This window comes from Ambystoma mexicanum, chromosome 3p, assembly GCF_040938575.1.
Source record: "Ambystoma mexicanum isolate Mex_15411 chromosome 3p, UKY_AmexF1_1, whole genome shotgun sequence".
Taxonomy (NCBI): domain Eukaryota; kingdom Metazoa; phylum Chordata; class Amphibia; order Caudata; family Ambystomatidae; genus Ambystoma; species Ambystoma mexicanum.
In genome coordinates, this window is record NC_090925.1 from 598080936 (window position 1) to 598107404 (window position 26469).

General features: G+C 48.6%; 1 protein-coding gene across 4 annotated transcripts in view; it reads left to right on the forward strand.

Annotated features, from left to right (window-relative positions):
- The window catches only part of STK4 (serine/threonine kinase 4), a 1472593-nt gene that overhangs the window by 244282 nt on the left and 1201842 nt on the right, over window positions 1-26469 (forward strand). Inside the window, exon 2 of one of the 4 annotated variants that reach the window (XM_069651353.1) lies at window positions 1361-1472. The exons of the other annotated variants lie outside the window; for them this stretch is intronic. Within the exon in view, the coding sequence (XP_069507454.1) occupies window positions 1432-1472 (41 nt within the window). The 5' untranslated portion in view covers window positions 1361-1431. The remainder of the gene's footprint in view (window positions 1-1360; window positions 1473-26469) is intronic. 4 annotated transcript variants of the gene reach the window in all.

Here is a 26469-nt window from a genome sequence, read left to right on the forward strand (position 1 = left end):
GTTAGGGTTGCCTCTCTTGGGCTCTGTGGGAGATGATTACCAGTTCCTCTTGCTGCCGGAGGGTGTCAGCGTACTGCACCCTCTGCCTGAACCCTGTGGCTACCGTCCGCTGTTCCTGGGGGCCGCTCCCGTGTGCTGTACTCCCTGATATGGGTAATGTGCCCTCTCCAATCGGGGGCTTAGTTGTGCTGGGCACCCGCATGTGCTGTCAGGGGTACCAAGGCAATGTTCAAGCTTCTGCTCTGTGAACCCAGAGTGCGCCCTCATAACATGTTGTTGGCCTCAAGGATCGTCGTAGGGTCATTGGGGCATGGGGGTCTCATATAAACCCTGAGGTTCACTCCGTACTTGGATGGGGGTTTTAGTCAACCCATTCCACTTGTGATGCAGTCCTTTAATGGCAGCTCTGTGTTCACCAATGCAGCTTTGGTTGTTTTAATAGTGCTTGCTGATCTTTAATATCTCTGGTGCGGTGTGCAGACAATCACTCCTTCTTGTGCAAGCCTTTCAAAGCTTGCAATGGTTTTTTGTCCGATCTGCTGGTGCCAGGGCTCTCTTCCTCTCTGCAGCCTCGGATCACCCATCATAGAGAGAAGCGGTCCCCGGAGCTCCTTCCACCCCCACTCCTACCATTGGGGGGACTCTCGCCCCTAGCAGCATCTACGGGCCACGCACACCAGCCTCTGTCACCCCTGAAGCCCCGGCTCCCCGCATCATCACTCCTTCGTCTTCGCTCGGGTTAGCTCTGCACCTGGCCGGCAGGGTAGGGGAGGCAGGGAGCCCACCCGGCCAGCACCGGGTGCGCCAACCACAATTCCGACCCTGGCTGTGTTGTTGGCAAGTCTGCTATGCTCCTGTATGTTTTGCGGTGTTGGCTTCCGTCACCCACAAGGCTGCACCGACTCCTAGAGATGCCGCCCACAGTCTACTCCGCTCTGCCCGTTCGAGCATTAGTCAGCCTCCATGTTTTTCTTGCAGCTTTCATGGCTGCTTTAATTACAGTTTTGTCAATTTCAACACCTTCTCCTTAGCACAGCCATCCCAAAGTGGATGTGCCCCTTACCTTTCCGACTGTGTTGAAAGCAAAATAAGGGTCTGGGTCCTATATGTCAGCGGCTCTTCAGTGTGGTTTCAGAACAGAACGACGTGGAGGCAGCTTACTTCATGCTCTGCGCCACAGCGCCCCTCCCAGATAGTCTCATTTTGATACAGATTGAAGCTGTGATTTGCTGTAGGCCATGAAAACATTAATCGTGTAATCTTGAAATGTTTTTGTAAACACTGCTTGCAGCATGTTGACAATAACTACACCATCAAGAATGGCAACCTGGACAATAGTACTGGATATATTTTTCCCCAGGTGCGAGCTGTTCCAGTCAGTAGAATAAATTGGACTTTGTACCAGTTCTTTGAAAGTGCTGGAAGATTGGCATGATTTCAATTCGGAAAAAAGTCATCCAGATCACCATTTGGTATGTGTAATGTAAAGTTTACAAAAGAGTGAGAACCAATTCTTTAGTGATGTAATTTATAACTGTTTGCTTGACTTTTCTCTGATTTGGAAGATGGCTGAAGATATGGAGTTTGTTCTCTTTTATAGGACCTTGTGATAAGTTTGGTTTGGTCAACATTCCTGTCACAAAGATATGTCTCATATTGGTCATCTCCAAGTATCTTCAATCTTGAGTACTCTGTCTACCCGTGCTTGATTTACTTTTTTTCTTCTGTTGAATACAATAAGATAACAGCTGGTTTTGCTCAGTGGATTTTCCATATTTTACATCTTTTGTGTACGCTGTCTATGAATGTGCTTTGGCCCCATGGTGATGCTCTTCCATGTCCCATCTCTTCTTAGCTGGTTTCTCAAATTCTTCAATTAAGCGGGACTTCTCAGGACTAGAGACCATCCAGTGACTCAGGGCTGCAGAGTTTCCTCTCAGACCTACAGCCCCGCCATCACCATTCACGGCTGTATTCGTCTGCTCAGGGGCTTGATATTGATAAACGGCCATGGCTTATCATTTATGTTTTGACTTTTTAATGACAAATTTCCCTCTTATTAATTCTTTGTTGGTGTTACAATGGTGCTCTCCTTAAGTGCCAGGCTATTATTGAAGTCTATGCAAAAAGGACGAGCATACACGTCCTTGGCACTACATGTCAGTTAAGTAGACACAAATCCATCCTGCATAGTGGGTTTGAGCAAAAGAAGGAAACGGGGAACAATCTTTAAAAGGCAAGTATGAAGTCTCCCTCTTGTATCTCACTCAAATAACTCATCAAGAGAAGTTCCAACTAGAATTATGTACCAGAATAGAATCGGGGGGACATACAACACTTCTTCACTTGCACCAGTCTTCTACCAAAATGTTACTTGACTGTTACCTTAGATGCACTCGTTAGTAGACCTGCTGGAGAAGTATATGGAGACTATTAGGTGTTATATTTGATGATCCCTAAGGGTAAGTGTCACATGGGGTGCTTTTATAAATGAACCTACTTTTCCAGCTGTGGTAACACCACCTGGAACAAGCGCTCCAGTTCCCCCTCCCCCACTTTCATTCATAAGATTTCCCAAGTATTTTGACAACTGCCATCTCAATATAGAGCCGACCTAACATTACAATAAATGTATCATCGTCTTATGTTGTTGGCCAGTTCCACTGGATTTGTTTTGCTAATGAGTAGAGTGGCTGATCAAACGTGATGATTGGCAACTGTCCAAGATTAATGTCATGAAATGCTGGCTTCACAATATCCATTAAATGGTGAATCATGGCCACTGATATGGCGCGGTCTTGACATAATGGAAGCAGGGAAGCTGTTGTCAATTAACCATCATTCTGAGGTGCTTCATGTTGACTTGCATGCTATGCCACCCAGGAGTTTATTTCATTCCATTCGAGGTTGTCGCTAGTTAGAACCTCAGTCAGATGCTCCAGCCAGTTACATTCTTTCTCCATGACTAGTATCAGTTGATAGTCATTTTTGTTTTGGCCTTCTTGCTTTGGCACAGGGTAATCTGCCCTGAAAAGAGAAGCAAGAGGAATACTGTTGTAAGACTCTGGGAGAAGTGCAGCCTTTTTTATTTGCCTTTCATTTTAGAATCATAATAGCTGATGATGGTCCAGTAAGGCCCATTGAAATTATTTTCTGTATGTGGCGACATGGATTGACGAGACTGATCAAGTGGTGCCATAGTGGTTGCTATAGACCTTTATTCTAGGAAAAGGTAAAACTATCTGTCCTTAACTCTAATGGGGTTTCTCTAACTAAACTAAAGAAACTTGGGTGCTCGTCAGGAAGTCTGTGAAAGTCCAAATCAAAAGGCACCGTCCCAGTCAAAAATCTCCGACGCTATCCCTGTCACTACAATAAACAATAATTAAGTTCTGGTTCTGAACGTGACCCAGGAAAGTGACTCCCTTCGTCTGGATGCAAAGGATGCCAGGTCTCCTCAAAGTAAAAGTTCCAAGCTTTTAATAACAAACAGTTGTATGAGATCCTCGTGGGGCTAAGAGAATGACTCCCTTCTCCTAGCTGGTTCCCCAATGTTCCTTATAGTTTTCCACAAAACTTGTAGTTTTTTCAATGAGTGTTTAACACACTCAATGTTCTGTGTGCCCTTTTGCTTGCCCCCACTGGGATGACGAAGATGCTCCCTGAGTTCCTCTCAACCACACTCTTGTGGAACTGGCCAGGAAGTTGTGGTACAAAGTGATTTACTACTTTCTCTGCTTCTTCGCGATTTACAGTCTTGAAGCTTCCTGGTCCACTCCCGGACTTGTATTTGTTCCTGTTTAATTCTCACGGGGAACTCTTCACCAGTTTCGCCTGGTGTCATGGGCCTCTCCCTCTGCTTCAACTTCTTTCAGGCTACTTCTTTGGCGCCCTGCTTCTCTCTATGACCAATTGTTTCTGGTGGTCTTGGTTCAGTTGTTGGACCGCTCAGTCCACTCGAGACAGGTCACGCTACCACCACAGTTTCTTGTACTCTCCTCACGTTCGCCTACTTGGCTCAGCTGTAGGCTTCGATAGGCACTGCAGTCTTGGTGCCGGTTTCAGACCGCATGGTCCACCCACTAGAGGTCGCACCACCACCTTTCTGTCTCTCTGAGTTTACTGTGCTGGGGCGCAACCCGCTGTTCGTCTCTTTAACTTTGGAGATGTGCCTCGCTGCAATCTCTTGAAGGCCAAGTTCGGCTTTACGGACTTCAACACAGCCTTCTCGCTCGCCGGGTTCTCCGTCTGGACCTACAATAGCTCTCAGCATACCCGAACTGCACAGACCATTGCTGGACGGGTCATAAGGCGATGAAGAACCCAGTCCTTCTTTGCTGTTCGGTTTAAATAACAGGGATGGCCCCAGCATAATGTCAGTCACATTGACAGCTGATCAAGCCTTCCTCCGCCTCGATTGTAGTGTTCTCAAGCTCTTTTTCATCCCTGTACCTATGACATCAGGATGGTCTGATATTTTACTATAACACATAATTTCGGAAGTGAGCTTATGTGCAGAAGATTCAGCATTAACATCAGCCTGGGTGGTTGGGGTCTAAACAGGCCGTGTCTCCCAATCGTGTTTACCTCCAACACAAATGTTCCAAGTAAATATAGCTCAAAGCCCCAGAGGTTAATTCCCTTACCCTGGATTTCTCTTCACTTAAAACCAGTTCTTTGAGTTCCTTTCTATCAGTAGATTTAGCATACAAAGTATTGCCTGATGTACTCTACTGCCAGGCTTTCTCTTACTCGGGATATGTTTTATATTTCTGTCAGGATTCTCTCATATAACATTGTCCAATTTGTCCTTGCCTGGAACGTCCTCTTGCCAGGGCTTGCCTTGTCCATAAACGCCTCTTGCTTGCAAATGCCTGGTATACTCTTCTGCCAGGGCTTTGTTTGTATACAAACCACTTGTTCTCATATACTTGTTCTCATATTCTCAAACACTTGTGACTTGTAATGCCTGGTATACTCTCCAGCCAGGCCTTCCTCTCACATACATATTTCAAATGGATTGTGTCCTCCCACGTATTCCTCATCTTTGTCATGTAATGTCCAGCTTGAGCTGCTTCGGAAAAAAAAAAAGAAATTCGACAGAGGGCGCTGTGCGACAATTCGATGTCCCTCGAAGGCCTCCGTCGATGGTGATGTCATCGAAGGGTATATATAGCACACGCGGTGCCTGTTGGCCTCAGTTCCTTTTTTTCCGCAAACAGCGTTTACTTCATGTTAAATTCGGCGCGCCTCATCTGTGACGTACTGTTACTTCATCGAGAAATTATGTCTTGTTCTCCGACACTGTTGACACCCAAGTACGGTTTTAAGAAATGCCCAGATTGCGGGTCGAAGATGTCTCTAACTGACCCACATTGTATCTTTCACTGGTGCCTCGGGGGGGCGGGGGGGCACCACGACACCACCGATTGTTCCAAGGGCCAATCCATGATGGGAAAAGCCTTGAGGGAACAGAAGGGGAAACTTAAGGTAGGAAAAGTCCCCAAATCACCTGACTCGCTATGCCTTCGATTGACGAGTGGAGAAGCGACTCTCCTCTGAGGAATAAGGCCAAGCGTTCTAGGTCGAGGAGTGGTTCCCACAACTCGTCATCTTCCAAGAAATTGAAGAGGAGGCACCGAAGGTTGCCTTCGACGACTTCGTCATCTAACGGTCCCCCTGAAAGGGTTGTATGTCCTACAAAAAAATCAACACCAGCTGAATGGGAATCTTTCAGGGTGGAAATGTTGAAAGTTTCGACAAGCAAAGCTATGCTCCGACTGAGCCTTCAAAAGAAGACGGAAAGGAGATGTCTCGACCAAAAACCTGCGCGTCCTCGAGCCCCGGCTAAAAGGACTGATCTGCATTGAGAGCCCTTGAGGCCTCGATCTGAAAAATCTAAGGCTCACTCGAGACATGGGCAGAGGTCGAGGTTGTCGACGCCTTCGACGCTGGTGGTGCCTTACACCCGCTAGGCCCGCAACGCCTAATAAGCTCTCTGTGTCGACATCAGCGCTGAAGCCTTCAACACTAACTGCGCCACATTTGCCAGTTAAGCTGTAAGAGCACCGACAAAGAAAATGTCGACGACTTCCATGACATCGAAGCTCCTGGGTTCAAAACCTGAAAAAATATATGCTCCACTCCCGAAGAAAGTTATTTAAGTCTCTTCTATATTTGAAGAGGAAGAGCAATCTGACAATGAAGGAGCCCCATTTGGCTTGCAGTATGGTATCAATGTAACAGAGAGATTTATCTCTGAGGAAAGTAGAATGCAAGACCTATATGAGAACTTGCAAACAGCAAGTGGGATTGATACCTCCCCTGAACTTGAATTCGGAAAGCCAGAACCAGGGGAACATGCAGACTCTTCTTAAAGACTGCTTATGTCAAAAGTGGTTGATTAATTTGGGTTGGAGCAGGCCATCTTTGCCCTATGAGAAAGATGACCTCACAGACATTCTTGACACGGTCCACAAACTGATCCCATTTTGCCTTTTCATGTGGCACTGCAAAAAAGGGTGGCTAGGAACTGGGAGACTTTGGAATCTAATCCGGGAGTTGACAATAACTTGACCAAAAAATACTGCCCTTCCAGTAGTGACCCTGACTACCAATCGAAACATCCCACTCCATAGAGTCTGGTAGTGCAGGCAGCTACGGCTACTTCGAAACAGGCAGCGTACCCTACAATCCCTCCTGATAGGGACGACAAGCGCAGAGATGGATGGGCGAGGAAGGTATTTTCTACAGGGAGCATGGCACTAAAATCTGCCAACTCCACTTGTGCCCTCGCAATGTTTTCGTATACTCTATGGGACTGTATCTCCATGGCGGCAGAGCATATTCCTGAAGATGAAGAAAGGGACGGCCTCTTAGCTATTGTTAGAGATGGCAAAGAAGCCATGTGTGAGTCCCTTCAATCTGGACTGGATTCTGCAGATGGAATAGGCAGATCCATGGCTACCAGCACTGTGATGTGCAGATGTGCATGTTTGCGGAAGTCAGGTTTTGCACCGGATGTGTAACCTAGGCTTCTCAACATGCCTTTTGACAGGTCTCATATTTTTGGCAACAAGGCTGACGAGAGCCTTGAGAAGTTGCAGACCGACCTCAAAGGCGGCTGCCAAATATTTAGGCGCTGCTATTAGGTAACCTCAGCCTTTTCGTCCTAGTGGGCAACCTTGGAGGCATAGATCTTTTCGCTACTACTCCTCAGTTGGAAGGGCGAGAGGAATGGCCAGTCAGAGGCCAGAGAAGATTTCCTCGTAGAGGACGAGGTAGAGGTGGGAAGCCAGCTCAACCAGCAGCCTCCTTAGCATCGGCCTCTGCAGCAGCCGCCACAAAACCACTCTGAGGTCTTGAGTCACAGTTCACCAGTGGGGGACAGACTGTCTCAGCGTCTAAAAGAATGGCGAGACATTACTTTGGATGCTTGGGCTCTGGAAACTGTAGCGCACGGTTACTGCCTTCCTTTTATAAAAAGCCCTCAGAACAATCTACTGGGGAACCACTCTTTGAGGATTCCGGATCCGATCCTTGTGCAGGAAATGTTAACCCTGCTAGAGAAAGGTGCTATAGAACCAGCACCTGTAGCGGAGAGGAACAAGGATTAGGGCTTCCCATATTTTTTGATCCCCCAAAAAGGACAGAGGACTGAGACAAATCTTGGACTTGAGATACTTGAACAAGTTCCTCAGGAAGGACAAGTTCAGGATGCTCACACTTTCTCAGATTATGCAGGCCCTCCAACTCCAGGATTGGTTTGTGTCATTGCACCTTCAGAATGCTTATTTTCATGTGCCAATCCATCTAAAGCACAGAAAACATGTGAGGTTCGCAGTTGGTGGTTCTCATTATCAATTTCGCGTTCTGCTATTCGGAATTACCTCCGCCTGAGGGTTTTCAGCAAACTGATGGCAGTAGTGGCAGCGAGTTTCAGGAGAGGGGGGATTCACGTCTACCCATATCTGGACAATTGGCTGATCCGGGCGCATTCTCTTGAACAAGCCTTAGATCATCTCAAAGTCACCTGCCACTCTCTTTAGACTAAGCTTCAATTACAAGAAGTCCTATATGACACCTTCCCAAAAGCTCAAGTACATCAGAGCTGTGCTAGATACAACCATGGGAAAGTGCTTGTCACCCAAGGTGAGGGCTCAAGACATTCTTCAGATGGTGCCCAGAGTCTTGGTTGCTTAGCCTCATGGCATCCTGCATTTTTCTGGTGATAGAGACTCGCCTGAGAATGAGATCCCTTCAATTGGCTCTCGGAACACAATGGTGCCAGTTCTCAGGAAAGATGTCGGACCGACTTCAGATTCCAACCAGAGTCTCACAGAATCTTCTGTGGTGGGCCTGCGAAGAAAATATTCTGAAGGGAGAACCCTTTTGGCAACCATGGCTGGAGATTACAGTAGTGACGGATGCCTCACTCACGGGGTGGGGAGCCCACGCCAACAATTTGACAATCAGCGGTCGTTGGTCTCCATCGGAGTCCAAACTACACATTAATCTTTTGGAGCTCAGACCAATTAGACTAGCGCTGAAGGCTTTTCTGCCCTCTTTACGGGGAAAGAATGTACTGGTAATGACAGACAACACAGTGGCCGTGTACTACCTCAACAAGAGAAGAGGTGTAGGGTCCCTACCACTGTGCAGAGAAGAAATGCAGCTCTGGTACTGGGCAATTCAAGAAGGAATCTCCCCATCGGCAGTTCACCTAGCCGGAGAGGAGAACACAGTAGCGAACACTCTGAGCAGGCAGAGCACCATTTCCCATGAGTGAGAACTAGCACAGGAAGTCCTCCAAGAGATCTTCATCCTTTGGGGAACCCCTCAGGTAGATTTTTTTGCGACCGAGATCAATCGGAAATGCAAAAGATATTGCTCAAGGGAATTTCCCTCAAGAAGTGCTCTAGGAGACACGTTCGTAGTGGACTGGGAGTTTCCACTCCTGTACGCGTTCCCTCTGAGCCACGTCAATCCTCATGTAATCAGGAGGTTGAGAAGGTTCAGGAAATACCTGATCCTAATTGCCCCGGATTGGCCAGGAGGACGCGTTACCTGGACCTTCTGCACAAGTTCATCTGTCCTCTGATGCGCCTTCCACAGAGGACCATCTCTCACGAGAGGAGGGTCGGGGTTCTCCATCCAGAGGTCATGACTCTCAACCTTTACACTTGGTTTCTGAAAGACTGAGATACAAGGATTGGGACCTCACAGATAACGTAATGGAGGTGTTGCTTTCGGCCAGAAGACCAGCAACAAAGTCTCTGTACCGTTGCCTTTGGAATATGTTTTGCAACTGGTGCAAAGAAAAGAATGTTGATCCAGGCTTGAGATTGGTACCATTAAAGGCCCTAGGCGGCGCTGTCAATCTTTAGGCGCTCCTCAGACGAATGTTCCTATTTCAAAATTCCACTGGTGACTCAATTCTTAAAAGGTCTCACTAATGTGTTCCCTCCATCTCCTTTCTAGGTTCCAGTCTGGGACCTCAATCTGGTTTTAAAATTCCTAATGTGTGCTCCATTTGAACGTCTGCACACATGTCCATTAAGGCTATTAACCTTCAAGACAATCCTATTGGTAGCTCTGACATCAGCCCGTAGAGTGAGCGAGTTGCAGACACTTTCTTCCAAGCCACCCTTTACCATCTTCCACAAGGACAGGGTCGTTTTAAGGGTCAAATCCTCCTTTTTGCCAAAAATCATTTCAGACTTTCATTTGAATCTGAAAATTGTTCTGCCTTCCTTATATCCTCCACCTCATCCTGGTATGGAAGAGTAAAGACTCCATGGGTTGGACCCGGGGAGAGCGTTAAGCTTATATATCTCCAGAATGTCTAAGTTGCGAGTTGATGACCAACTCTTTATCGGATACACAGGACACAAGTTAGGTCAGGCTGTTTCCAAACAGACCTTGTCTAGATGGATAATTCTCACAATATCAGAATGCTACAGGCTGGCAGGTAAATACCCTCCTGAAGGTTTGAGAGCTCATTCAACCAGGGGCATGGCTACATCTACAGCACTTGAAATGGGTGTTCCAATTAGAAATATCTGTGAAGCTGCAACGTGGTGTTCCACCCACACGTTTACTAAACATTACTGTCTGGATTCTTCCTATGGTCAGGATTGTTTGTTTGGCAAAGCAGTACTTTGCTCTGCCCTTGACAATGTATACATTGTAATTCTACACCCTTCTCCAAACATAATACTGCTTTAGGAGTCTGTCAAAGATGAGGAATACGTGGGAGGACACAATCCATTCGAAGAACAAGTTACTTACCCCTGGTAACATTCTTTCGACTGGATGTTCCTCCCACGTATTCCTCATCACTCCCCCAACCTACCCCTCAGTAGAATATCCTGTGCTATTACAGCTTCCGTTCCACCAAGGCTGAGTACGGTCATGCCATGCCGTATTTACAGGCATCTCTGCTGCAAGAGGAGGAAAAACAGAACTGAGGCCAACGGATGCTGCGCGTGCTATATACACACCCTTTTCCAGCATGGGGTCTGGCATGGATTCACATGCTCATGAATATTCCCCGTCGTCAGGCTGGGAATCCTCAGTAAAGAAAAAATCAGTATCAGTTTCCTTTCTGATCTGTCTTTCTTAGTAGTAACCAATCACTGATCTCTGGGTCATACTGCCCCCAGCCAATGACTGCCCTCTCCCTAAGCCCCGCCTCTGGCAGCCATCCTCAGATTTTTACTGCACGCTCAAGTGTTGGGAGTCCTTGTGTTTAGCTCGCAAGTTTTTTTACTGCGTTTTCACGTTTTTCAGGAGATTTTCACATTTTTTCGGTTTAGTCGAGCCTCAAGCTCCACCGTTTCTACTTCCGATAACGGGGACCTGTTTCGGAATTCTTCTACGCCCCTCAAGGGTGAAGTTTTCGTCGAGTTTATACTTCTTGGAGGATTCCGGAAGATCTGCAGCCTACCTCAACGGACGTGGCCCAGAACAAGGGAAGCTCGACGCCCGTATCCAAGCTGTTCAGGTGCTGCCCTGAATGCGGATTACAGAACGTTTTAAGGGGGACGAGCATTCGCAATGTCTCTACTGCCTTCATGTGGACAAGACGCACGTGGAGAAAGACTGTGCGTTCTGCAAGAACCTTTCGGAACGGACCAAACAAGACCGTCGTTCCCGCCTCGCCGCCTGGCTGGAGAAGGGCACAGCAGGTGAGAAAGCGAAGAAGTCGTCTGAGCGGGCTTCTAAGTCCTGTGAGGGCGCCCCGGCGACGGGGGACCAACAGAAGGCCAAGTACCGCGAGTCCGCGGGCACCGGGAGCATCGAAAGGTCGGGCTCTTCGGTTGCCAAGCAAGGCGCAACTTCCCCGGCAAGTTCGACCACAAGCCAGCGCTCTGGTTCGGGGAAGAGGAAGTCAGAGAACCCGGGTAGGCCGCTGGAGCGGACCCGGTCGATCTCGAAGGGGGAGCGAGGCGCTGACCCTCCCCCGAAGGCGAAGGCCCAGGACGCACCTAAGGTGGTGAGGGCTTTGATCCACCCGGCAAAGGCCTCTACTGAAGTGGTCGCTGCGACCCTGGCAAAGCCGGCTGAGACTACGCCTGTGAAAACGCCCTCCGGGCCTAGAGTATCCCTGCCACCGCAGAGGGATTCCTCTTTCCAGCCCATCGCTAAGACCCCCGTGAAGCCCCCGTCTGAAAACGAGGGGGGGCCGGTGGCCATTACAGACTCGGAATCAGCCTCTGAGGAGGAACTGGTGGAAACCGAGAAGGGCCTCAACGAGAGGTCCATAGGCCTCAACGAAAGGTCCCTAGGCCTCAACGAGAGGTTCGAGAAGGTTCGATCCCAGGGGGTGGTACCTGCTGACGTGATCAAAGATAGCGACGACGAGGACGAACAGGACCCAGTGGAGCGGCCATCCCGTCCGTCGCTGCCATTGCCCGAGCCCTAGGATAGCTCGGCGCCATTTTGTTGGCAATCCAATCCTTATGCATCGAGATAAGGACGAGATTACCACGCACCCCGATGGAGGTTCCAGAACCAGGCCCGTCGGGAAGCCCTCCGAACAAGCGGAGGAGAGTCCACCCCGCTCCGCCCTTCGTGCCTGCAAGACCGGTGGACCCCTCATCCCCCTCGGTGATGGATACAGCGACGGGGACGGATGATGACGGCGGCGATGAGACAGCAGACATCCCGTCTTCACCCCCCCCCCGCGGGCATCTCCAGCCGACGAAATTGGCTCTTTCCACGCCTTGATAACCAGGGCATCCGAGCTCTTCCAGCCCTGCCCTGAAGAACAGAAAAAGGAGGGGTTTCTGTACCAACGACGAGAGGCCAAGATGAAGGCAGTCCTTGCGGTGCCTCTACTCGACGACATCTGGGACGAGGGGCTTGCTGTCCTCAAGAACAGGAGGGACAGGTACGAGAAGAAGTACTGAGTCCCCGATGCCGCCCCCTTGTGCCTCAGGGCCCAGCCCACGCCGGACTCTGTCGTCTCGGCAGCGGCTAAGAAGAAGGCAGCGGGTGCAGCGGCTTCAACTTCCACTTCCCCGCCGGACAGCGAGGGCAAGAAGTTGGAATCTATGGAACGACGAGTCATCTCGTCTGCGGCGACGACGATTAAGGCGGCCAATGCCTTAGCGATCATGGTCCGCTACGACAGGGAGCTCTGGTTCAAGATAGCTCTCCTGCTAGACTTCCTACCTGATGACAAAAGGGCAGAGGCCCTAGAAATTCTGCAGGAAGGCGAGGCGGCGTCGGATCACGCCATAATGGTGGCAACGGACATTGCCGATACCGGATTTAGCCAACTGGGCAACAGAGTTTGCCTCCGACGACGAGGATGGCTCAAGGCGACAGACTTTCGCCAGGACGTCAAGACTAGGGTGTTGAACATGCCGTTCGACGGCAACAACCTATTTGGTAAGGCAGTGGATGAGTCCCTACAGGCCATCAAGACCGACTCGGAGACGACCCGGGCCCTAGGGGTGCTTCAACAGCGACGGCCCTTTCAGAGCTCCGGAGGCAGACAGGGTGCCTCCAAAGGATCCAGCGGTGGCTCTTCCACTTACCGCCAGGCAGCCCGCTCCTCTTCCCAGGAGGCCTACAGAGGTCGCGGCAAGCAAGGGGGTTCCCGCCGCCGTCGCCAAGGCGGCAAGGCCGCCTCCAAGCAAGACTGACCCGGTCGGGTTGTCAGGCCCCCACCGAAGCACCCCGGTGGGAGGCCGGCTGACGAAGATCGTCAGCGTGTGGGAGTCCATCTCCACCGACCGTTGGGTGTTGGACACCCTGGCCAACGGGCACTCACTGGAATTCCAAAAGAAGTGCCCTCGCATTCCTCCCGTGGCCAGGAAGGAGAATCACGTCCCTTAACTACTGTTGGAGGTAAAGGCGATGCTCAAGAAAGGTGCCATCGAGCTCGTCCCCAGAGGGCTCCGGGGCTCTTGAGTGTACTCAAGGTACTTCATCGTCAAGAAGAAGACAGTCGGTTGGCGCCCCATCCTGGATCTGCGTCGCTTAAACAAGTACATCAAGGCGCAGAAATTCAGAATGGTCACCCTCCAGCACATGCTGGGACAGCTGGAGGAAGGCGACTTCCTATCGTCGCTGGACCTGGAGGATGCTTACTTCCACATCCCTATTCTAAAAAGGCACAGGAAGTTCCTCGGGTTCGTGGTTCAGGGACGCCACTACCAATTCAGGGCCCTACCGTTCGGATTAAAGTCGGCACCCAGGGTTTCCACCAAGTGCCTGGCACCAGTGGCGGCGCGTTTGCGTCTGCAGGGGATCCATGTTTACCCCTGCCTGGACGACTGCCTAATCCGGGCAAGGACAAGGGAACTCGCCGTCGAACACACAGCGAGGGCTGTCCGGTTACTCACGGAGCTGGGGTTCGCCATCAACTACCCCAAATCCCACCTGGTTCCATCGCAGATAGCACTGTTTCTGGGAGCGAAGCTCGATACAGTGGGGCAGTTGCCCCCCCCCCCTCAGAGGAGAGGACCAAGACCATCCTGGGCAAGGTGCGCCGGGTGAGGTCCATCAAGTCCCTCCTCGGGATGATGTCCTCATGCTTCTATCTTGTACCCCTTTGCAGGCTTCGGATGCATCCGCTACAGGAGTTCCTCGACGCCCGCTGGCTTCAGGCGAGGGGCTGTTTCGAGGAAAGGATCCCTCTCGACGAGGAGTTCCGTCGGGCGATCTTATGGTGGGGCATCCGTGCTCACCTCACGACAGGCACGGAATTTCAAATCCCGGCGTTTCAGGAGACGGTGACGACGGACGCCTCTCTGGAGGGTTGGGGGGCCCACACCGGAGACCTCCACGCAAGAGGCCTTTGGCTCCCGGAGGAGAGGTCTCTCCACATCAACATTCTGGAGCTCCGAGCAGTGTTCTGGGCTCTCAAGTCGTTCCTTCCGCCCTTCAAGGGCAAGGTGGTGAGGATCTTCACCGACAATACCACCACGATGTTTTATATACGGAAGCAAGGAGGCACCAGATCCCCAGCCCCATCCACGAAGGCCCAGGATCTGTGGCACTGGGCTGTCGCCCAGGGGATGTTTCTGATTCCATTCCACATGGCAGGAATAAAAAACACCATCGCGGACTCACTCAGCATGGAGCTGCGCTCGTGCCACGAGTGGGAACTGCGCCAGGACCAAGTGGATCGACTCTTCCAACGATGGGGCAAACCCCAGATTGACCTGTTTGCGAAGGCGACGAACTCCAAGTGCCAGAGGTTCGCCAGCAGGTTCCCACAGCTGAGGAGCATGGGCGATGCTTTCTCGTTCCCTTGGGACGGCCTGTTTCTATACGGGTCCTCCGTTGCCGCTCCGCCTCATCAACCAGCTCAAGAAGTCCAGGTGCAGGATGATCCTCGTCGCACCCGCGTGGCCGAGGCAGATCTGGTTCCCGGACCTTCTGGACTTGTCAACGTCCCCACCAGTCAAGCTGCCGGCAGAAGCGGATCTTCTCTCCGGAGAAGGAGGCGCCATTCTCCATCACGACCCACAGTCGCTGAACTTGCAGGCCTGGCTCCTGCAGCACTAGAGTTTGGAGGGTACGATATCCCGGCTTTATTGCAGAGAGGTTCTTGCAAAGGCCAGGGCGTCCTCGACTCTCAAGTGTTACGGTCATAAGTGGAAGAGGTTCTCTGTCTGGTGCCGTGCACAGAAGATTAACCCTCTGCGGATTACCGCCCCTCAAGTGCTGCCGTACCTACTGTCGCTGGCCAAAGCTGGACTGGCTCACGCCTCCATAAAAATACATCTGGCGGCCATCTCCCGATACACCAGGACTACGGGACGGCGTCCTTGTGGTCTCATCGCCTGGTAAAGGAATTTATGAAGGGACTATTCCGATCATTCCCGCTGGAGAAAACACCCTGCCCCGGCGTGGGAGCTTAATGTGGTGCTGACCAGGCTCATGGGAGCCCCATTCGAGCCTATGCATTCGGCGCCTTTGAAGTTTCTGTCATGGAAGACAGCGTTCCTCGGGGCCATCACCTCTGCAGGACGAGTGGGAGAGATTCAGGCCCTATCTTGCAAGCCTCCATACTTGACTTTTCATGATACGAGGGTAATGCTGAGTCCGCACCCCTCCTTCATGCCCAAGGTTCCGTCGGACTTCCACCTCAACGAGCCCTTGGTGCTACCCGTTTTCTTCCCGTCGCCTTCGACGCCGGCCGAGAGGACTTTGCACTTGCTGGATGTAGCTAGAGCGCTGAAGTTCTACGTGGACCGCACGAAGAGTTTTCGGAAGGCGTCACAACTGTTTGTGAACTTTGGGTCTGTGAATCAAGGGAAGGCTCTCTCGAAGACTTCCATTTCCAGATAGCTCTCCGGCTGCATCATGCATTGTCACCGGTTGGCAAACCGACCGCTGCCCAGCTGTCCGAGAGCCCATTCGACCAGAGCGATCGCTGCTACCACGGCATTCCTGTCTGGTGTGCCCCTGCTGGACATCTGCAGGGTTGCTATGTGAAGGTCGACGCACACCTTCACAAGATTCGACTGCGTTGATCGGGACTCCAGGGAGGAGTCCAGGGTCGGCCAAGCAGTGTAGCGCAATCTGTTCTCTTAAGGTGAGCCTGGTGAGGAGGTAAGAGATGCTTAATGTTGAGTTGTTGTATTGCTTAATGTTGAGCCTGTTGCCACCTCCCGTGGTTGTGCATGTGTATACTGCTATATATTCTTTTATTCATGAGCATGTGAATCCCTGCCAGACCCCATGCTGGAGAAGGAGCAAGTTACTTACCTGTAACTGTTGTTCTCCAGCATGGGTCTGGCATGGATTCACATGCGAACCCTCCCACCTACCCCTCTGCGGCTCTTCACTTGGTCATACTGCCACTAGGCGTGCTACCAAATCGGAGGATGGCTGCCAGAGGCGGGGTTTAGGGAGAGGGCAGTCATTGGCTGGGGACAGTATGACCCAGAGATCAGTGATTGGTTACTACTAAGAAAGACAGATCAGAAACGAAACTGATACTGATTTTTTCTTTACTGAGGATTCCCAGCCTGACGGGGGAATATTCATGAGCATGTGAATCCATGCCAGACCCATGCTGGAGAACAACAGTTACAGGTAAGTAACTTGTTCCTTCGATGACATCACCCTGGATGGAGGCTTTCGAAGAACATGACTTGACGCCATCGATGCCCAGGGCCGACTGCTGAATTATTTTTCCCAAAGCAGCTGAAGTGGGACATTACATGTCAAAGATGCGGAATACGTGGGAGGAACATCCAGTCAAAAGAAAGTTACCAGGGGTAAGTAACTTGTTCTTCTTTAACGTAGGGCTGCCTGGTATACTCTCCTGCCAGGACTTTCTATATTCGCACTGCGCACACTTGCAAACCTGATAATCTCTTACTATGACACTGTTTGGTTTCTTTAAGTTATTTGGCACCTTTCGTTCTGTGTCATTCAGCGCATTTGCTTCGGTTTACTTTCGGCACCATATTTTGAAAAAATGCGCACACTTGTAACTTTGACAGTCTCTTGTTATTATATGGTTTGGTGTCTTTAAATGATATGATGCCTTTGATTCTGTTTTATTCATTGCATTTACTTTGGTTTCCTTTCTGCATCATTGTTTGTATGCCCCGGTGACCCATTTTCCCTCTGGTGGACTCACCACGTGACTGCAACGGGAATAGCTTCTCCTGTGGTGAACTTCCCCTTTTCCCTCTGGCGTACTCGCCATGTGGCTACAACAGGAATATCTTCTCTTTCAATTTTTGCACGGAACTTGGGGTTGGTCACCCTAAGTTACCTGAGGGAACCCAGGAGCGGACCCCTTGCTCAATGTGCTCTGAGAGGTACAGCTCCACCTTACTGATGAGGCCCAACAAGGCTGAAATATGTGTCTGAATTTGCTTTTGGTACTCTTGTTCAAAGGAGGTTTGCCTGGCATTTCGGAGCTGAACTGCCCTTGTGGGCGGGACAAAAACTGATATGCAAATGGATATTCCTCCTTTGTGAAAAATACATTGAGCAAAAAGCAATAGCTATGGACTTTCAAAGTGGGAAAAACCCACAGAACAGGTTATCATGCCATGTTATTTTTGGAAAGGGGCACCTGCTACCTTTTTTGTATTTTTGCAAGGAACTTGGGGTTGGTCACCCTAAGTTACCTGGGGGAACCCAGACTGGACCCCTTGCTCACTGTGCTCAGAGAGGCACAGCTCCACCTCATTGATGAGGCCCAACAAGGGTGAAACACGTGTCTGGGGTTGCTGTAGGTAATCTTGTTCAAAGGAGGTTTCCCTGGCATTTCGGTGCTGTGCTGCCCTTGTGGGCGGGACAAAGACTGATATGAAATGGATATTCCTCCTTTGTGAAAAGTGCATTGAGCAAAAAGCGATGGCTGCAGACTTTCAAAGTGAGAAAGAACTACAGAACAGGTTATCATGCTATGTTCTCTTTAGAGATGGGCGCCTGCTACTTTTTTTGTATTACAGTAATGTGAAACTATGTGAGAAGATAGATCATAGAGTGATAACTGTATTACAACATTGTGGAATCTTCTGTAAGATTAGCAGGGAATAACGTTATGTGTAAATTGTAACAATCATGTGAAGGAATATGTTATGTGCAATTTGTAACGATCATGTGAAGAAATATTTTATAGAGTGAGAATTACATCACCATTATACCAACGGGAGGCTCCTAGGATTTCTAAACAAAACCGTAAGAAGCAAGTATTTTTATACAAAGGTCTGTAGAGGTGCACCACTACTGTGACCAAACTTAATTTAAATGTGAATACAAAAATTCAAATGAAGAAAAGAATAGATGCACTTATACTAAATTATCCACAGAAATGTTTACATAGAGATTTGCATATCGATATTTGTCCAAACACTGCTACAAAGAGTGCAGATTTGAATGTAACCCAATCTACATGAATCATGTTGAATTTTTAGTGTTAACAAGAATCCAAAATGGCAGCCGAGCGCGATGATGACATCACGTTGCTGCAGCCATTTTCAAAAGTATAAAAGCCATACTGACACAGAGGATCAGCTTGCCCGAGCAATCCCTCTGATGTCAGATGGCAGCACAAAGATAACGCGATAAGTGTATAGGAGATATACTGCATTAAATAGTCCATGAGGCTTATCACATTAGCCTATTTAATTTCTTAACAAAATGACCTTATTGCAGGTCAAAACCATCACATATAAGAGAGAACGCTATATAGATATCATATAAAATATATCATATCATATATCATAGATCATATCATAGATCAAGAACAGGTAGGAAAACTTTCGCTATGGGTTTTCATGTTTTCTTGGTTTGTATAACCATGTTTAGAAAAAGGAAGTACACTTAGAAGAATACATTCTCACTATCATTGCAGGATCAGAATCAGGCATTCTTACCAAGTAAGCCACAAGCTTACCAGAACTTGAAAGGACAAAGGCATCCTTTTTTACCATGACACAGCGGTCAGGTAAAAAAACTTTGAAACATTAAAAAAAACAGAAATGAAATAGCAATTTAGATATGGAATTATTTTTTTAAAATACAAAGTTAGAAAGATGGTCTTATTTGTTTGTTTTTGTAGAATTGAGTCCCTGAAGATGGTCAAAAGACCGAAATGGATTGGGCAAGATATGACCCATATGTGTCTCTGAAAATAAAGAACTTCCTTTGAGTTATACCACAGTCGTCAAGAGGATTCAATATAAGAAATGTTTGAGTAACTGAAATGTATTTATACACTACATGAATTTGAACGGATATAAATATTATGAAGGGCCTTCCAACTTCCTAGGACATCACACCTAGGATCCATCTGCCCATTAATACAAATCACTTTGCCAGAGATAAAGAATCGCTGGAGTGTAGACGATGTGGTAAGAGGGGACACATTTCTAAATGATGTAGATTTTGGAGTGGAGCAGTAGGAAATATTGAGGTTGATGGTGACCAGGAAGATGTTGAAGTAAGTGTGTGTGGGTTTGAACATCATACAAGTGGTAGCCTCAGTCAATGCCGTCAATGAGGTTAAAGTGAAGAAGCCCAGAACAGTAATTGGAGTAAATGGAACATAGATTGAAATGCTGCAAGTTGTAGCAAGAGAGTTTGAAAAGTTGCACATTGAAGAAGCAAAAGTTAAAGCCAATGCATATAGTGAGAACCCCATTGTTATTATAGGAGAGCTTGATGCAGAAATAGCATTTAAAGGAAAAATGGTTAAATCCAAGGTGTACTTAACGAATGTGGGAGGAAATCCACTTTCTTGGAGCTGTCAAGCAAGCTTGGGAATTACATTAGATCCCAATCGGGACGAACAAGTGTATAATGGGAGCAATGTAATTGAAAACACTGTAGTAGAAAACACTCCAAAAGAAGAAAAGAAGGGAAGGGGCATGATACAGATGGAATAGATAAGTGGGCACCCAAAGTTTTTTCAGGAAGTCTGGGATGTTTGAATACATTTGTTCACAAGATAAAAATAAAAAATTAAAATGCAATCCCGTTTGCCGCAAAAGTTAGGCCAGTGCCCTTGGCATGTAAAAAAACGGAAGTGGAAACAGAAATTGAGAGAATGTTGAAAGATGTCATAATTGAGAAGGTGGAAGCCTCGGAGTGGGTGAGCCCCATTGCTATTGTGAAAAAGGCAAATGGCACAATTCGGCTATGCACAGATCTCAGCGAAGTTAATAGAAATGTCATTACGGAGAGATTCCAATTACAAAAATTGATGAGATGATCACCAATCTCAAGGGGTCAAAAATATTTTCTTTGTTAGATTTACGCTCTGCGTATCATCGAGTAAAAATGCATCCACGTTTATTGCGCATGTAGGCCTGTTTAGATGTGTTAAAATGTCTTTTGGACTCATTTCTGCTGCCAGTGTTTTTCAGTATGCCATGCATAATATTTTATGAGATATGGATGGTGGTAGTGTTATCGGAGACATTTTAGTGTGAGGAGAAAATGTCAAACACCATGATGTTAGACTCAAGCAAGTGTTAAAGAAGCTAGAAGATGCGTGCCTGACTATAACCCTGCTGAAATGCAAATTCAGGAAGAAACAGGTAGGTAGATTACCTTGGTTACAGCATTTCTGGTGAAGGTTTAAAGCTGAAAGGGAGTACCTTCCAGGCCATCGTGGATATGCCTGCCCAGACCAATAAGAATTGCGTGTCTTCCTTTCTTGGTCTGATTGAATTTTATGGAAAATTTGTAAGAGGGCTGGCAAGTAAAACTGTAGGCTTGAGAAGATTAACCAGAAAGTGTGTCACATTTGAGTGGAGTGAACAGTGTCAGAAAGAATTTGAGTTGATGAAAGAAGACATAACAAAAGCTCCCATTTTGCAAAGGTTCAGAGAAGAGGCCAACACAGTAGTCTACACAGATGCATGTGGACTTGGTGGTGTGCTGATGCAAGAAGTAGGCTCAAGTCAATATACGGTAGCGTATGCCTCAAGGACTCTTAAGGAGGTTCAAAATTGTTAATCACTTATTGAGCAAGAGGTGTTGGCTATCATGTGGGCCATTATGAAATTCAGGGTATCTCTGTATGGAAGGAGGTTCAAAATCTGCACTGATCATAAGCCTCTTGTGGCGATTTCTAATGAGAAAGGGTTGGATGGTGTGTCCAGACACATCTCAAAGTGGATCACGAGACTGCAAGGATTGGAATTTGTGGTGGAACATGTGCATGGCAGAGGCAATGTGGTGGCAGATGCCTTATCAAGGAGACCAGTGTTATCTATTGAGGATGTGGGAGAATTCCTTCAGTAGTAGTAGTGGCGTGTGGCATTTGGGGAGGATGTTGTTTATCAGGAAGCCAAAGTGAAGACTCTTATGAGATGGAGGTGCATTTGTAGAAGGGAATGCCAGTGAAAAAATAAAGGTGAATAGGAGAGTCAAAGACAAGCTAAGTGTGATAGATCTCATGTTCTGCAGAGGCCAACATTTAGTGGTGCCAGAGGGCATGTGTGAGAAAGTTGTTGATCTGGGACAAAGGTCAGACAAGGGAATCGGTAGAACCAAAGCCCTTATCCGAATGGACTTCGGGTGGCCAAGAATGGACCCGTTTCTTGAGAACAGGATAAACGAGTGTGAACAGTGTAGAGACAGTGACAAGGTTCTAGGAACGAGAGTCCCCCCCCCATGAAGATACCAGATAGTGCCATAATGGTGTGGGACACCATAGCCATTGATTTGTAAGGTCCCCTGAATTTGTTCGAGGAACATGAGATACCTATGTCATAGTGGTAATGGATTTCCTCACAAAGTGGCCAGAGGTTGAAATAATCAGAGCCATTACCTCAAAGAATGTGATTGTGTTTCTAGAAAAACATATTTCTGAGGGAAGTTTTTTCTAAATAAAACCTTTGATTGATTTTCACAACAAACAAAAGAACTTCCATACATCCAACTGCCATCACATGTCCTGACTGTGGTCATATTCCTAGAAAACCTAAACATAATCACAATATTAGATCACATAAACTACTGCATTTCACCTCTCACTCATTCGTCAGTGGTGCACTAAAGATCTCTATATTCCATCCTCCTCCCATTTCCTCCATATCTTGCTGGCAAGCACTCAGTGCCTGGGGAGCCCTCTCCTGGCTCTGGCTCATTTCTACCAAAATACCCTGGTTCTTAATTTTCTTCTGCCTCTCCCTCATTGGGGCCCATTGTGCTCTGCCTGCCTCCAAGATGGCTGCACCTTTTTCCTTTGCCTAAGCTCCACTGTGCTTGCACTGGTCTCCCCCTCGCATTGGTTGCCCAGGTCGCCATAGACCAATAGCAGCAACCGGGAGGCGGGAGCTGGCCCAGTGCACCAAGGCACACACAAAGGCTCCTGTCAGCTTCCCTGTCTGTTTCACTGGCTGCTCCATGGGAGTACTGCCACAGCCAAACCCTCCTTGAGGCTGCTACCCCTGGGCTATTGGGCTACCATGACTCTATTAACACATTCTGAATGGGTTAGTCCCTCCTTTCTGACTTCCTTTGTACTACCTCCTCTGCTGGTGCTCTTTCAGCTCTCCTTGTTATGCTCTCAAAATGTAGTCGTGTGTGTACTCACCCTTACCATCTGACTCCCACTGCACTCCTTAACTACAGGGCCTTATGTATCTTAAAAGTCAAACTTGGGTGTTTTCTGAATTTAACTTGAAAGTCAAACTTGGGTGTATTTTGCATTTAGCTTGACAGTCAAACTTGGGTGTATTTTGCATTTAGCTTGAAAGTCAAACTTGGGTGTATTTTGCATTTGGCTTGAAAGTCAAACTTGGGTGTATTTTGCATTTAACTTGAAAGTCAAACTTGGGTGTATTTTGCATTTAGCTTGAAAGTCAAACTTGTGTGCATTTTGCATTTAACTTGAAAGTCAAACTTGGGTGTATTTTGCATTTAATTTTTGACCATTGATTGTAACTTGCTAGCCCAGTGACTGTTCTTTACCGCTGTGTTTGCTTACTCCTCCCTCTACCTCCTCTCTTCACACTCATGGCGCTGTCTGTTTCTCCACTCTATTCCAACTGCTTCTCTATCAACCATCCATCCCTTCTCACTAAGTCTGGAAAGAAGAAGTTTAAAATGGATATCTTAGCCTCCAACTCTGGTCTCCCTATTGCTGATACCTATACCAGTGCCTCTTCCAGACAGACCCTCACCGACATCCTCTTTGTGGTTCCATCGCCGGATCTATGGACCCCCCATATGATCTCTGTGCTTTGTCCTGTCTCCTCCTCTCCTATAAATGGTGGCATGCGCTGGGAAGTCCTCATGGCTTCTTTCGACTCCTCTAGAGTCATCCTTAACGTCTACGTAAATGGCACTGTCATGGTCCAAGGTCCCCAGGAAAAATCTCCTCCTCTTTGATAGGTGATTCCCTCGCCTCATCAACTTCCTTTCTTCTCTGGCTGTCCTCTCCTCCCATTCCTTGGCTACCTTGCCTACTCTTCTCCCTTCTTCTGGCTACCTCCACAACTCCGCAGGGGGTACCTCTGATTTGTACCCCTCCCTGGAAGGTCTTCAAGGCGGCAACATTCTCCATCTTGCCATTCTCAACTCTCGCTCTGCTGTCAAACACTCCTCTGACATCTGCCACCTCCTTGAAGAACTTGACCTTGATGTCCTTGCTCTTACAGAGACATGGTTCACGGCCAGCTCTGTCACAAGCTTTGACACTCTCCGCCTTGATGGCTACAATGTCCTCTCTGCACCCAGGTCTACTCGGCCCGCAGGGGGTGTAGCCTTGAGGTTTCCAGAGTGGATTCCCACCACTATCATTCCCACTCAGGTCTACTCCTTTTTCAAATGCCTTGTTTGCAGGCTTGCAATCTCTCCCAGCCACTCTCTTACTGTTGCACTCTCTACCGGCCCCCTTGTCAGATCACCTCTTTTCTCTCTGAGTGGGCTGACCTCTCTTCATCTATTCTGGCCTCAACCACTCAACTCCTCCTCCTTGGTGACCTCAGCATTCACCTTGATTCTCCCTGTCCCTCAACTTTGCTCTTTCGCGACCTCTGCAATTCCCTCTCCCTCTCTATCCTCCCCTCTGGCCCAACGCACTCTGCAGGGCACACACTTGATGTCTTGATCTCCTCTAGCTTCCCTTTCTCTATCCCTCTCTCCACACCCCTCTCTTGGAGTGACCACTACCTCCTCTCCTCTTAGCTCTCTCTTCCTTCCAAGCCAAGCCTATCCCAACACTGCCACCTACCTTCCTGTATAACCGGCCCATGAAGCGTGTGTCAGTCGAGGCTTTTGCTGCCACCTACTCTTCCTCCCTCCCCCACATCCTCTGGCTGACTCACACCCTTACATAGACCTAGCCCTGTCTTTTCTCTATTCTTTTATTTCTGATACTCTTTATTTTCTAACCTTGTCATGAGGATCCGCCTGAAGTCCAAAGCCAAGTGCAATTCCTGGTATGACTCCGACCTAGCTACACTTAAACGTAAGTGTAGGGCGGCTGAGAGAAAATTGAGGGATTCCTGTTCATCCTCTGACAAACTGGCCTGTAGCCTACTCCAAAGGCAATACCGTCTCTCTGTCCGTACCAAGAAGAGAGTCCACATTGAAGCCTGTGTCTCTGCGGCATCTAACAGCTTGGCCGAACTCTTTAAAATCTGCAAGGAGCTGGCCAACCCTGCTGCACTCTCTACCCATCCCCTTGACTCTCAGGCTCTTTGCAATGCCCTGGCCTCTCACTTTATCTCAAAAACGCAGGCCATCTTGTCCAACCTCTCCTCCTCTCCCCTCTCTGTCTGTACTCAGTGACCCTCCTCCAGCCATCCCCCTCCCTCCTTCTATTCCTTTCCTCTCTTCTCCCTGATGAGGTCGCTAGACAAGTCAGATCTATGAAAGCCTAGTCAGAACAGGTTCATCCCTGTTCCTCTAAAACTATCAAGGACCACATTGATACCCTCGCTCCCGCCCTTGCCAATTTCTGCAACCACTCCTTTGCCTCAGGATCCTTCCCCTTCCCTCTTAAGCACCCCTTGTGCATCCTCTCCTCAAGAAACCCACAGCTGATCCCTCTTGTCCGGCCAACTATTGCCCAATTACCATTACCCTCTTCTTGGGCTAACTCCTTGAAAAGCTGGCCATCTCTCAGCTAATCCTTCATTCTGACTCTGTTGGCTGTCTCCATGACCATTAGTCTGGCTTTAGATCCGGCAGCAGCAAGGAAACTGCTCTCCTGAACATCCGTGAAGATCTGCTTTCCAACCTTGACTCTAGTATTCCCTCTGTCCTCATCCTACTCAATCTCTCCTCTGCCTTCGACATGGCAAACCATACCATCCTGCTCAACCGTCTCCGTGATAACCTGGGCATCACCGATCAGGCTCTGGCCTGGCTGACCTCTTTGTTTTCTGATTGACCCTCCCAGGTCCAACTTGGGTCCTTCCTATCATCTATCTTCCTCTCCACCTGTGGTGCTCCCCAGGGGTCTAACCTCTCGCCGTGGCTTTTCAACCAATCCCTAGCAACTCTCGCCCGCTGTATTGCCATTTTCTGCTCAAACTTCCAGTGCTACGCGGATGACACTCAACTCATTTTCAGGCTGCCCTTGGCCACCTCCTCCACCTCTCTCATCACTGATTGCCTAACTGCCATTCAAGATTGGTGTGCCGCCAATGATCTTTGTCTGAATGCCAGCAAGACCGAGATCCTCCTCATCGGCACACCATCACCTTCCTTTCCCCTCACTCTCTGGCCGGCCTCCCTTGGCCCTTCACCTATCCCCACCTGCGAGGCCAAGAACCTTGGTGTCACCTTTGATTCCACACTCTCCTTCTCCGCCCACATCGCTGATGTATCAAAAAAGTCAAACTTCCTACTGCACCTCCTCAGAGGTACTCTTCCTTTCCTCTCATTCCCCCAGAAGCTCACTGTCTCCCAAGCTCTGGTTCTCTCTAAGTTGGACTATTGCAACAGCCTCTTTCTTAATCTACCTACCTCTACTCTCCGCCCTTTGCAACGTATCCAGAACAGGACTGCAAGACTTGTTGTTGGCCTCAAGCCCTGGGATTGTATCTCTCCAGCTCTGAAATGTCTCCATTGGCTCCCAGTGGTTGCAAGGATTAAATTCAAAGCCCTCTGCATTGTCCACAAGGCTTTCTGAGGCCTCGGTGCAACATACCTTCAGCTATCCCTCCGCAAATACCTCTCATCTCGAGCATTCCTCCCTGCCACTCTAAAACCTGAGGAGAACCATCTCCGGTTCCGGAAGCACCTCAAGACCATGTCATTTGCTTCTGACTTTGCCCCCCCATCTCCCCTGCTGATTCTACTCTCCCTTGGCACCATACACCTGGCCACCCTCTTTCCTCCGGGCCCAGGTACCTGCTCCTCTTGCCACCGCACGCACTTCCTCCGGGCCACCCCTTGCACTGGGGTCTGTATCTGTACCCATGCAGCCCCCACCCCTTTGTTTTGTTCTTCCTGCACTTATCAGACCTACCCAGCCTGCTGCCTTAAACCCAGCACTGCCACTTGCTGGCTGCA